This window comes from Aphelocoma coerulescens, chromosome 18 (assembly GCF_041296385.1).
Source record: "Aphelocoma coerulescens isolate FSJ_1873_10779 chromosome 18, UR_Acoe_1.0, whole genome shotgun sequence".
Classification (NCBI taxonomy): domain Eukaryota; kingdom Metazoa; phylum Chordata; class Aves; order Passeriformes; family Corvidae; genus Aphelocoma; species Aphelocoma coerulescens.
In genome coordinates, this window is record NC_091031.1 from 12,366,013 (window position 1) to 12,378,188 (window position 12,176).

The following is a 12,176-nucleotide window of genomic DNA, read 5'->3' on the forward strand; positions in this document are numbered from 1 at the left end:
CCACCTAAAGGTTGACCAAATTCTTTGGTTTCGCACAAACCCTTTCCACTAACACGCAATTTATTTTCAGTGTGCTGCTTGCACAATAAATCAGCATTTCACAAGCTGTCCTTGCTCTTGCAGTGGTCAAAAACATTGTTGCTGTGAGAAGTGCCCCAAAACTATCAAATACTTTTGCAATTAACTGAACCCGACCAGAGTTTCAACAAGAAGTGAATAGTTTAAAACAGATTTGGAGCACTCATCTCTTTTTGGACAGTATGCACTTTATTGCAGAGAAGACTGGATGCATTTTTAAAACAAATTCAGGAATTGCACAGTTTCTATACAGTTCCACAAAGTGTTGCCCACAGTAACTTGAGCACAGTGGAGTCTGTCAGTGAGGGAGCTCCATCTTGTCACCTGCAATCACTCATGTCACCAAATCTTGCAGCCAATTATTTAAGAGCCATGGAAACAGGTGGCCCTGCTCCTGCGAGCACCTCTGCCAGAAAACAGAGGTTAAACCATGTCACTCCTGATTTATACCAGCATAACTGAGACCAGGAGTCAGGCTTGGATCATGAGAGCAGCCAGGGAAGGTTTTATGTCAGTGTGATACACCTCTGGTGGCAGATTTGTGACGTTTCCTGCAGGGCTTTATTTGAGATCAAGCTCGAGACAGTGTCTTCCTTTCAGGTATTGCTGTATCTTTGGATCAGTGCTCATCCTGCTGCCCAGTCCCTCTCCACATGGGAAAGAAATTTTGACTTGATGTGTTTTCTTGGCATGAAAACACATCAAGTCATAACAGGCCCTACCACAATAAACTATCACTGTCTCTGCCCCTGATGCTGCTGTGTTTGGGAACACCCCAGCAGGTCACAGCCACATCCAGGGAGGATGAGGGTGAGCCACAGATGAGCAGCAGGATCACAAGCATGTTAGACTGTGACCAGAAATGTTCTTCAGCATATCAGTTAACAGGGATAATGCACTTTCCTCAGGAGACCATCCACAATAATTGCTTTGGAGAGACACTGGCTGCATCAGCAAGTGAACATTATGTTAGATTAAAATCCCCAGCTCTTTTTCTGTAAAATGCGTTTCCTTACCTATTAATCACCCCCAAGGTGAAGCCTTTCTGAGCCACCACTCCCACTGTGAAATTAAACACAGCTCAAGCTTTTGATGCCAGTCCAGAGCTTGTCTAAGGATGCTGAGACTGAATGGGCTGGCACAAGACACATTAACATGGAAAAGCCTTACAACCACCTGACTCTGGCATATGCTTCTCACCTCCTCCACAATTCACAGCCTCTCTGCCATAAACAGTAATGGTGATTTTTACCAGCTGAAGATCTGACACACAGGGCTCAAACACTAATGACGTAAAATCACTTGGGAGTCAGAAGTTCCCTGTGACGGAAATACAGTAGAATGGCTCAGCGTGTCCAAGGGATACACTACAGGAGAGCTGTTTAAATTCTTGTGTGTGTTGTGCTGAAAGAGAGTTTTCTTCGCTCCTTTAGCACTGTGCCAGGTGTATGAGAGCTAAAAATCTACTGAGGTGAATGGGAACCTTGGGAAGAGCAGCTGATTGGAAAAAAGCCCCTAAAACGGAAGGCTTTGGTGTAATACCAGTACAGGCATGGCACAGATTGAGAGAAGAAGAGTTCACCCTTTCATGTGCCCAAAGTTCAAATTAAAGGAAGGCGTGCTTGGGGAGAAGGGTGAGAAATCATTCATTGGCCACTTCCTGATGGCTTCACCAAGGCTGCCAGTGCTGACAGCGGCACGTGTGCACATGCAACTTCCTAACTTAACAACCTCAACTACCCGTGAGAAAAGAGGCTGTGACTCATGGGGACTTTGGAAGGCCATCCCAAAGTGATGGGCTGCTGGCATAGGCTAAATCATAATCTGTGATGAGTTAAGGGGCCTAAGGCCCTGAATGTTTTAAGGTCTCCTGACTATTCCCTGTCAAAAGAAAATAGAAAATTATCACATGAAGTGGTCGCTAAGCACAAATGATTCCTCTTAAAACAGATTCCCAAAGGATCCCCCCTAGCAATTACTAAAATATACTACCTGATGTGTCACAAGGATGACAGGTATTGACATTTAAGGCAATCTAATTTCCATAGCCCTCTCACGACTTCTCCCCTGTAGGTCACCTTTGTCTTCCTTCTCCAGGACCGATTTCTTGCAGGTGAACATGACAAGCAGCAGCATTGGCAAGTGCCACAGACTGCAGAAGAAGAGCTTCCTGGAGCTGCTGCGGTCGGCGTCCCTGTAGAACCGAAAGCCGAGGTAGGAGATGTAGAGGTTGATAGGGAGCGAAACGACGGGGAAAGTCCACGTGGTGATGTCGAGGACAGGAGCCACCGCTGAGAGTCCAATTAAGGCCAAGCAGTGACGCAGAGCCACCCGCCTGCACAGCCCCGGGTGAGTGACAGACATCATACAGTATCCTCCTCGGGAGTAATCTTCCCGCAGACCCCAGCTCAGGGCATTGAAGTGAGGGAACTGCCAGGAATAGAGGATCCCTCCTAACAGTAATGCACCTGCAGTGGGAGAAAGAGTGTTAGAGGGTCCCTGCAGGAAGTGCCACACACAGACCTCAGCTGTCACGCCCTGTTTGCAGGAGGGCAGTGCTACCCCACCTGTGACACCAGTGACACTGCACACTGGTGACACTGCTCTGTACAGGGACAGGGCAGCCCTGTAAGATAAGGAACCTCTGGTTTTCATAGCATTCACATGGGGCTGGAGCACAGTGGTTTGCCTGGTTTTGGAGCACTTAATTTGAAAAGCATTTCGGCAAGTCGCTTCCTTCTAATGAGCTACTGCTAATTGGTTCCTGCACCAACTGTCTCTACCTGAGGGAAGATTGGTGGGAATGAAGCAAAATTGGACAAGAGACTGTTTTCCTGGGAGCCTCTAGATTCTACTCTCAGGTTCCTGATTTGGTGTGTCCAGAGAAGAAAAAAAGCCAGTGGGCAGAGCAGTGTCACATCAACCAGACACAGGGAGCCTGGCTCAGTGACAGAGGAAAAGGAGGACAAGCTGCTGCTCCTGAGACCTGGGGAAACACCACACCCCGGTAGGCTGAAGCAAGGCCAAGCCCTCTGTCTGCCCATAGCATGAGGGAGGGAGGGAACTGCTCCCAGTATGGGACAAGCTCCATCATGGACCTGGGCAGGGGACAGAACCAGCAGAAGCTGTTAATGTACTAACAGGAGATGGAGAACTTACTCCTTCAAACCAAAGAAACTTCTAATCAGTTTGATCAAGTAACACTATTCACACCAATTAACTCATTTTACACTCAAAAAGGAGCTATGGAAGCACCACATTTCTACAGCTTTTCCTGGGGACACATTATAGGGTTTACTGAAGCAGAAGCAGCTCATGTGCTAATTTCAGTGAACCTCCAGGAGATCCTCAGACCAAACTCCCTAAACTAATTTTATCTGAAGACACAAAAAAATCCCCCAAGGCTGTTGCAATGTTATGAGCATTCCTGGGTTTTCCTTTTGTTTCCCCAGTTCCCAAACCCTCTGCTCTCACATTAATGCTTTCTTTGTATCTCCCTGCCTCCATGAGCTCATTCTCTATGGAAACTTCTTCTCCAACTGGAGCCACGCGTCCAGCATTTTCTTAATGACCTCAGAGAAACAGCAACACTCATCTGCAAACAGGTTAAGGTATTTAAATTCTTCCCTAAACCCTCAATTCTTCCCCAGCAACTCTGACAAAGCCCAAATCACTGTGTCCTCTGAACAGCTTCATGGTTCAGATCTCCTCTCCATCTACTCCTTGAAGCTGTGCATGCCTAGTTGTTGTCTCTAACAGCACAACTCCCACTGGTGCTGTCATGCAACTAATAATAATCTCAGTTTGCCAAATTGCCTTTTTTTCCTGTAGCTTATCGCCAGTGAAGGAACTCTCCATTAGATTTCACGCAGGTTTCCAGTAGCTTATAAATCCAGTAGTGGTGTAAAAGACCCATCTCACTGCTTTTTTGAATGAGTAACAAATACTCCTTGAGGTGAGTGTGCACCTCTCGAAGTTGATTACCTGAAGTACAGAGATAGACAGACTTACCTTAGGTGTGCAGCTTTCAGAACAACATTGTCTGCCATGGATTCCAGGTGATTTCATGGAATCACAGAATGGTTTGGAAGGGACCTTGTAGATCATCTCATTCCATTCCCTGCCATGAGCAGGGGCACCTTCCATTAGACCGGGTTGCTTCAAGCCCCGTCCAACCTGGCCTTGGACATTTCCAGGGACGGGGCAGCCACAGCTTCTCTGGGCACCCTGTGCCAGGGCCTCCCCACCCTCACAGGGAAGGATTTCTTCCTCACATCTAATCTAAACCTGCTCTCTGTCAGTGTGAAGCCATTCCCCCTTGTGACTCCAGACCCTTGTAAATAGTTTCTCTCCATGTTTCTTTTAGGCCCCTCCTGGTACTGGAATGCCACAATTAGGTGACTCAATTTCCTGGTCTATGGCCCAAAATGCTTCAAATCCAGCTATTCAGTCCTTCTAAAGTTGATTTTTTGGATGTGGATATGAGCACCTTTTCTCAATTGCAACCTTTTAAGACAGTTGAAAATGATGTACCCCAAAATTACCAATCATTTCAGAATATCATGGCCAGAAAAGTAATTTTGGTCCTAACAGAACAGTATTTGTTTCAGTTCTGCTGAAACCTGAGGGAGCAGCTCTGCTGAAATAAACCAGAATTAAACTTACTGAAGGAGCAGTTCTCCCTACACCAGGAGAAACAATGGGGAAATGTTCTTGTCATAAGTCACTCTTTAGCTTTTTCCTATTCCTGTAAAACACATTAACGGAGGCAAGATCCTAAATGTGCTGCACCTAAGAGAGCAGTATTTTTCAAGTATCACATCTGAAGTGCTTTAGAGACGCTAGCTTGTCATTGTCAGAATTTAGGTAAAGGTAAGCTACAATTATCTATCAGCTGAGGACACCTAAGCAGATGAAGCCAGGGCCTAAGACGTGGAGCAGAGCCTGTCCCTGCTTCCCACAGCTCCAGACCTGTGTCCGCATCCCTGTGTTTCAGCTCTAACACAGGTTTTGCTTATTCGGTTGTTCAAATGTTGTGTGCAGCCAAGCTCAAAACACACTCTAAACCTCAAACACCCAAAGCCCCTTAACAGTTCCCTTACTATGACACCATTAAAAAAAAGTCATCTGGAGAAACTTTTAAACACAAACAGACCAACTAAAATACTTGAGGCTGGATTCCCATTTACAAAGCTCTGGTTTTCACATGCAAGCCTTTGGAATTTAATTACTTTGATTACATTACAACCATTGAGATAATTGAAATTTTACAGAGAAGCTGAACAGTGAAACTATTTAATAGCCCATTATGAGGACTTTAACTGACCCAATCTTTTTGTTAGGTTCCCATGTGCTGGGACATCCTGTAATTTCCTCGGCCCAGGCGGAGATTGTCGGGTTGTCAGAGAATTTTAAGTGTCACATAAGACTGATGACTTGCAAAGCATGGCACATAGTATAGTACAGTTCAGCATCAAATGAGCTCACAGTAGGAATCCTGTCAAGCCCAGAGGAGACATTGTAATACTCATTAATTACTAGATGAATGTTAACTATGTCATAATTAAGTCAGCAGTGTTTTTAAGCAATATTACAGCGAGATGAACTCTAGAGACAAATCTGTTTCCAAACAGAGCTGAGTCTACTCTATGGCCTCTGTGCCATTCCCAACAGTTTGGGAACTCAGCTAAATCACTGCAAATCTCCCTTTTCTCTACAGAGTTTATAATTAAGTGAACATCAGACGAGGTTGTTCCCAACTGGAACATGTGGACCTGGTGCAGGGTTCACAAAAGCAAAGCTGGTTGTCAGAACAGAGACATTGCTTGGGCAGCGTGAGACAGCCAGCACCCAAGGGACACCCAGGGACACCGAGGGACATCCAGCACCTTGGGGTCTCTTGGTTCCTCCACAGCTTGTGGAAATCTGAGAACAGGCAGACTGACAGGAACTCACATCTCTCTGCTTTTTGCAATAGTTCATAAATTGCAGGACCACAAGTACCTGGCTGGCTCATGGGTATCCCAAACTCCTGGGCCTTTTTGGCCAAATTTTTAATTGCTGCAATTGAGCCCATTTATGACCAATTCTTCTCTCCAAGTGTGAGAGCCTGGGACAGATCCAGCAGACACTTAGAAATCCCAGTAACTTGTCAGATCAGTCCTGTTTGATTTTGGAGAAAATGAAGTCAACTAAGGAAAACAGGGCCCAGGTCTCCAGAACTCTTTCACTCGTGTGCAAAATAAGAATAAAGTATTTTCTTCCTGAGTTCCTATTCCTTCATCTCTTTTCACTGTCTTAAATAATCTCAAAAGTTCCAGGACTGCAGAGAACCAGGTAGGTCCTAAAGCACCCACAGAGCTCAAGATAACAGATTTTATCATTCCTCATGAATTTTAAGGTTAAGCTATTATTTCTTTTCTTAAATTCTTCTTCGTGATTTATTTAAATAGTAACAGACCTCCTTTTTAATAAACAAGAACAAGCTGAGTTTTTTATTTTATTTTAATATCTAAGATAAAGCAAAAATGTCAACTGGCATTGAAGAAGGTAGAAAATGGTTCTTTTTTTCTGTAAATATATTTTTATCTAGTGAAATACTGAAGCTTTATAAATTGCATTTTTCCTAAAACAAACAGGACACTAAATTCCACAGTCATTCAGCAACTGCTTGGATGTCTTACAGTTCAATAAATTTGGGTAAGACTTGGAAATAATTGTGAGATGAGACTTCCAAAAGCAACTAGTGACTTTGTGTTTGCAAACTACAGCAGCTGACAGTCTAATTTTCAGAATTACAAGAGCAAGAAGCACACCCCTCTGAAGTTCTGCTCTTTAAAGTGTGAAGAAGGCCATGTGGCTTTTTAGAAGTCTTGATTAAAATTTCATGGTTTGTTCCTTCTAGAGCAATTTATGAAGATCTCATTTGCTGGATGGTCCAAATCTCAGGTGAGAGAGCAGTGCCAGTGCAAGAGCCAGACAAAATCCTTGGGTAGGAAGAGCCCCCAAGAGCAGGAGGCTGGAAAATGGTTTTTAGGGTGTAAGTCCATGCAGAGCATGAGCTCTGACCACTGGTTAACATCTGGAGAGGAGAGCAGAGCATTCAGGCAGCAACAGCTCCTTGTCCTGCCCACTCTGGGCTCACATTAGCATCAGTGCCACAGCGATGAAAAGCTCCAGATGCAGATGTCAATTCCTCAAACTTCTCACGTCCCATAAAGGATAGTGTTCAAGTTCATACAACATCTATTCAAGAAGGAGTAAGTACATGCAGCTGCTGAGTTATCAGTGCCAGCATAACTCTTTCTGAGCAAACCAAGCAACCTGAGGACTGCAAACCTACCTTCTTAACCACTAAAGGGCAGAATTAATGTTTGAATTCTGCCTGACTGTCTCATGCTGAGGATGCCACTCTCTTAAGTAATGATCTGAAATATGCCTCTTTCATGCTGGCAATACCTTTCATCATCAAAGAGCTTTATACCTGTTCAGTTGGCACATGGAGCCACTGTGATGGTTTCACCCACAAATAATTATTTCAGCTGTCTGCCTTAAGTGAGACACAACAGTTTGGGATGGTCCAATTGAAACTCTCAAAAAAATTTCTGAAGACAAATTTCTCCAGGGAAGAAAAGGACTTGAGCTACAGGAGGGCACAGACTGGAGCCCAGTGTGTGTTGGTGGAAGCTCCAGCCTCAGGAGCAGGGTCAGCTAGAGTCCAACTAGCCTCGGCAGGCAGGTGAACATGGGCCTGTCCATACAAGTCAGGACAAACATGTCCCAGATTTTCTACAGGGACTGCTGTATCAACACATTGTTCCTGAAAACACACTGCAGAGGAACAATGTGTGCTCTCCTCTTGCCCTTCTCATTGTTCTGTAAAGAACACACAGTGCTTTCCCACTGCACAGAGTTCTGCAAACCTCTCAGATCACGTTCAGGTTCCAGGCAGGACAAACACCTATTCACCTAATCAATAAAACAAAACCAATAAGGAATGGGAGCTAACCTGTAGCATCAGTTCAAGAACAGACTCGCTCCTTTTGTCTTTGCTTGTGCTGCATGTATAACTGGGAAGTGGCCAACCAGCCATTAAAATAAACATGGAATAGTTAAATATCAGCTCCAAAACAGATGCTGAAATCTTAACTGCATTTCCCAAAGCTGGTGTTTACTGCCTTGGCAACCTAAGAATGTTTTGCTTAAAGCACAATTTTAGTAATTCTTCTGCCTTGAATAATGTGAAGGAATTTTAAAATTATTTCCAGACGCTGGTAGCTCTGACTTATGAGAGAAAAGCACTGGCCTTTTGTCTCTAGGAAACGGGTACGAGTTTGGCTGCTGTAAGGAGGGGAAGGCTTTGGCAGTGTAAGCTCAGCCTCTTAATGGATCGTACTCAGGAAACAGCCACACACCGTTTTACTTGATAGTGCACAACTGGCTCTCTTCCCTTAAAAGATGTTGAACAAATTACTCCTCTTTAATCCAGACAAGGTAGATTAGAGATCAGAGATTTGACTTGGTCCAGCTGTATCCACCTGCTTGTGAACAATCGTGCTGTCTCAGGCTGCCTTTTCCACAAGAAATTTTAACATAACCAGTCCCAAACTTTTCACCACAGTCCTATATGAGTTTTACAGGATTTACATATTCGCAAAAAATGCAGAGGATACATGTCCAAAACTTTTATTTTCTGTCTTTTATTTTGTGTTCATTCACGAGTTTAACATAGTAGTCTTCCCTGGAGATTTCTATGAGCAATTATGGGGGTAAAGAAAGAAAGATTTTAAAATCTTGTCAAAGCCTAGTTCAGGTTCAATGTAATCTTTAAGGATTATTTGGGGGTATTGGTACAAAGATTCACAGCGGTTTTGAGAGCCATGGCCAGAACACACCGTGGTGTCCTGATCCATAAGGACTGGTTTGTTCAGCTCTTGGTTGCATTTTCTGTTTGTGAAGGAGAGCTGGAAGGTACGATCATTACTGCCTGTGCTTCAGTTTGTTTCAGTGATGGAAACTGATTGTTACATCAACTGACCTCCGGTTACAATTGTTCAAGATACTGTCCTGATACCATCCCTCCTGAGGAGAAATGTTACCAGCTACTTAATTCTTCCCACTGTCTTTAGGATTAAGAACAGGATTAGCTCCTCACAATTTACAACCTAATTTGCAATTATGAAGCCTTCTTAAACACAAAGACATTTGGAATTACCTAGACACTAACCTGAACCAAACTGATGCAATTCCCCTCTACTTTGCCCACATCAGCACCACAGCAAGACAACAACCAGCACTTCTGCTTCCACTGGCAAACAAAAGCAGATGCTACTGCTTCTGCTGGATGCCACAGGAGCAGCAAAGCAGCCTTGAGGGGAAAAAGGGAAAGTATCACTTCTAAAGCTCTGCACAAGGTCCCTGGGCTGGGACAATGGTCCCAGCTGTCAGCGTGGGATGCACAGGCCAGCCCGCACTGTGCCCCTCCAAGGTTACACCGTCATGGAAACCAAGGGCGAGGAGGAAAACACTGGAAAACTCAAAAGCTTCATGGTCAGGGGTTTCAATAGCTGTTTCTTTTGAAGGGTGGCACAGAAGGCCTGTGGAACAGGAGCGTCTAAGGGCTGCAATAGACTCCTCTGCGACAGCACTGAAAGGGAAGGGGATGTTGGCCATGTGTTTGATTTGTCTGCAAAACAAAAGGATCCTCAGTGTCCACCAGGAATAGGAAAGGAAGTTGGCTGTGGAGTTTTTCACCTTGAGAGAGTGTTCCTGGCTTCTGCCTTTAACAGAAGGAAGCCAGATGTCCTCAGGTACGCTCGCCACATGGAGAAAAGCTGTGTGTGTATGGATACACACAGGCATGCGCACTTCTTGTGCGACACACAACAGGTTATTGCAGCCAAAAGCCTCACAGGGAAACACCTTTCATTACACAGGCAAGGCTGAGAAAACAACAACGCCATACATAACTCGCCTTAGCTAACCCCAGCAACAGATGCCATAAAAGAAGAGCCTGTTGAGTAAGATGAAAATACACTCTTCTGCAAATATGTTTAGGAAGTATTTACCAAAGGACCAGACTCAGCAGAGGATTGCAAACCTGCAGAGCCATGCAGGGGCTCCTTGTCAGCCACCTCGCCCAGGCTCTGGCAGGGCTCCCACTAGCCCAAGGGTGGGAGTCCCTCCTGCAGACCCCTCCATCCTGATTTCTCTGTGGGTGTCGTGTTTCACACCCAGGGACATGGGGCTGCCCCATCAGCCACATACAGGGTAGAAAACCAGGCAAAGGGCAGGCTGCCTGTGAACCCCAGGTGCCCCAGCAGTGGAACTGCCATTTCTTTTGTCTCTTACGAAGATGGAAAGGAAGAAAAAAATAGCTTAGGCTTTTGTCCTAAATTCAGACCAGCTGCTCACTAGTATTGTCCCTCTACCTCATTTTTTACAGTTTTTACCCCCACAAAGCATACTCCTGGGCCCCCAGCTCCAAGTCTCATATGTCAGTGACATGAGTATCTCCGTTTCCTCTGGAACAGACCACAAATTCTGCCCCCCTTTCATCTGGGAAGTGAAACCCTGAAAAGCTGAGTTTACCAGTGGGAGTTTATAGCAGGAGCCTCCTCTGCTCTGGCAGCAGGACGCTGGAGTTGCCCTGCTCTGGCGGCTGGCTCCCAGACCTGCTCCCACATCAAGGAGCTTTGAAAGCTCCAAGTACTTAACTGGAAGAGACACAAAGATCTCCAAGCTTATTTTGCATGCAATTAAGTTGTTGTTTTGCTCTCCCTCCTACTGGCAGACAAGTGCTACACCAGGGAAGGTATGAGAGACTCCAGCCATTGACAGGTTGGGCACAGGCCCCCCCTCTATCCTATTCTCCTTTTTTTGTTACTGAAACCATCCGTCTGCCAAATGTCACTAGCTGATAAGAACTGCCCGTTTTTAAATCCCCTTTTGTAAATAGATGCTGGCTGACATAATTAATGTCTACCATACAACACAATTTGAATTACAAAGTAAAGGCAATTTAAAAATCAGCCTCCACATGATTACAATTGATACCGAGTCTATAAATTCCATAGCCCCAGGAATTATTTAAATTTCTGAAAATGAATGAAAATCAGTACAAGATGTCTTTCAGGGAAATGAGACCAGGAGTGGAGCATCTGAGATAAACTAAACAGTCCCTTGAGATAAACATTCTTTGGTGCAATAATACCTATGGCTCCTGGGCCACCACGACTCTGCAATGTCTGCTGCACTGTCAGGGCCCTTATCTGCTCTGCCACCACCACCTATTCAGAATAAATCCCTTTAGCTGATAAGCACATTAGGTTGAGGAGCCCTGCTTGTCACTTCCATCTCACTGGGTGGTTTGTATGAACTCCGTGGCACCAAATTGCTCCGCTCCGCGACACTGATCCTGCTTGCCGGCAGGATCCAGCCTTCAGCACCTGAGCAGAGCATGGTCAGTGGAAGAAGTACAAAAGTTCTTGGGCCCCCAACATAAGAAGGAAATGGGACTGTTGGAGCAAGTCCAAAGGAGTCCTCAAAGTTGATAAGGAGACTGAAGCATCTTCCCAATGGGGACAGGCTGAGAGAATTGGGGCTGTTCACCCTGGAGAAGAGAAGGTTGTGTGGAGACCTCACAGCACCTTCCGGGACCTGAAGGGGCTACAAAGACATCTGAGAACGACTCTGCATCAGGAACTGTAGTGACAGGACAAGAGGGAATGGGTTCAAACTGAGAGAGAGGAAATTTAGATTTGGTATTAGGAAGAAATTCTTCCCTGGGAGGGTGGTGAGGCCCTGGCACAGGTTGCCCAGAGAAGCTGTGGCTGCCCCATCCCTGAAAGTGTCCAAGGCCAGGTTGGATGGGGCTTGGAGCAACTTGGTCTAATGGAAGGTGCCCCTGGAACAAGATAATCTATAAGGTCCCTAACCATTCTAGGATTCTATGAAAATGTATAAGGCAAAAAAAAGAGGCTGTGGCATTTGAAGACATTTACTCCAGACTCAGTTTTCCTGTTAACTAGAAATAACAAGTATAAATGGATATTAGTCTGGGGAGAGAGAACAGCAGCGTGAGGGTAATTTAAAGCATA

General features: G+C 45.1%; 1 protein-coding gene across 3 annotated transcripts in view; it reads right to left on the reverse strand.

Annotated features, from left to right (window-relative positions):
* Positions 1-246: 246 nt before the first annotated feature.
* Positions 247-12,176, reverse strand: part of COX10 (cytochrome c oxidase assembly factor heme A:farnesyltransferase COX10) — a 104,266-nt gene continuing 92,336 nt past the window's right edge. For 2 of the 3 annotated variants that reach the window (XM_069032467.1, XM_069032465.1), the window contains exon 7: positions 247-2,546. In XM_069032467.1, coding sequence (XP_068888568.1) covers positions 2,104-2,546 — 443 coding nt within the window. In that variant the 3' untranslated portion in view covers positions 247-2,103. The remainder of the gene's footprint in view (positions 2,547-12,176) is intronic. The other variant, XM_069032466.1, reaches the window with a different exon arrangement.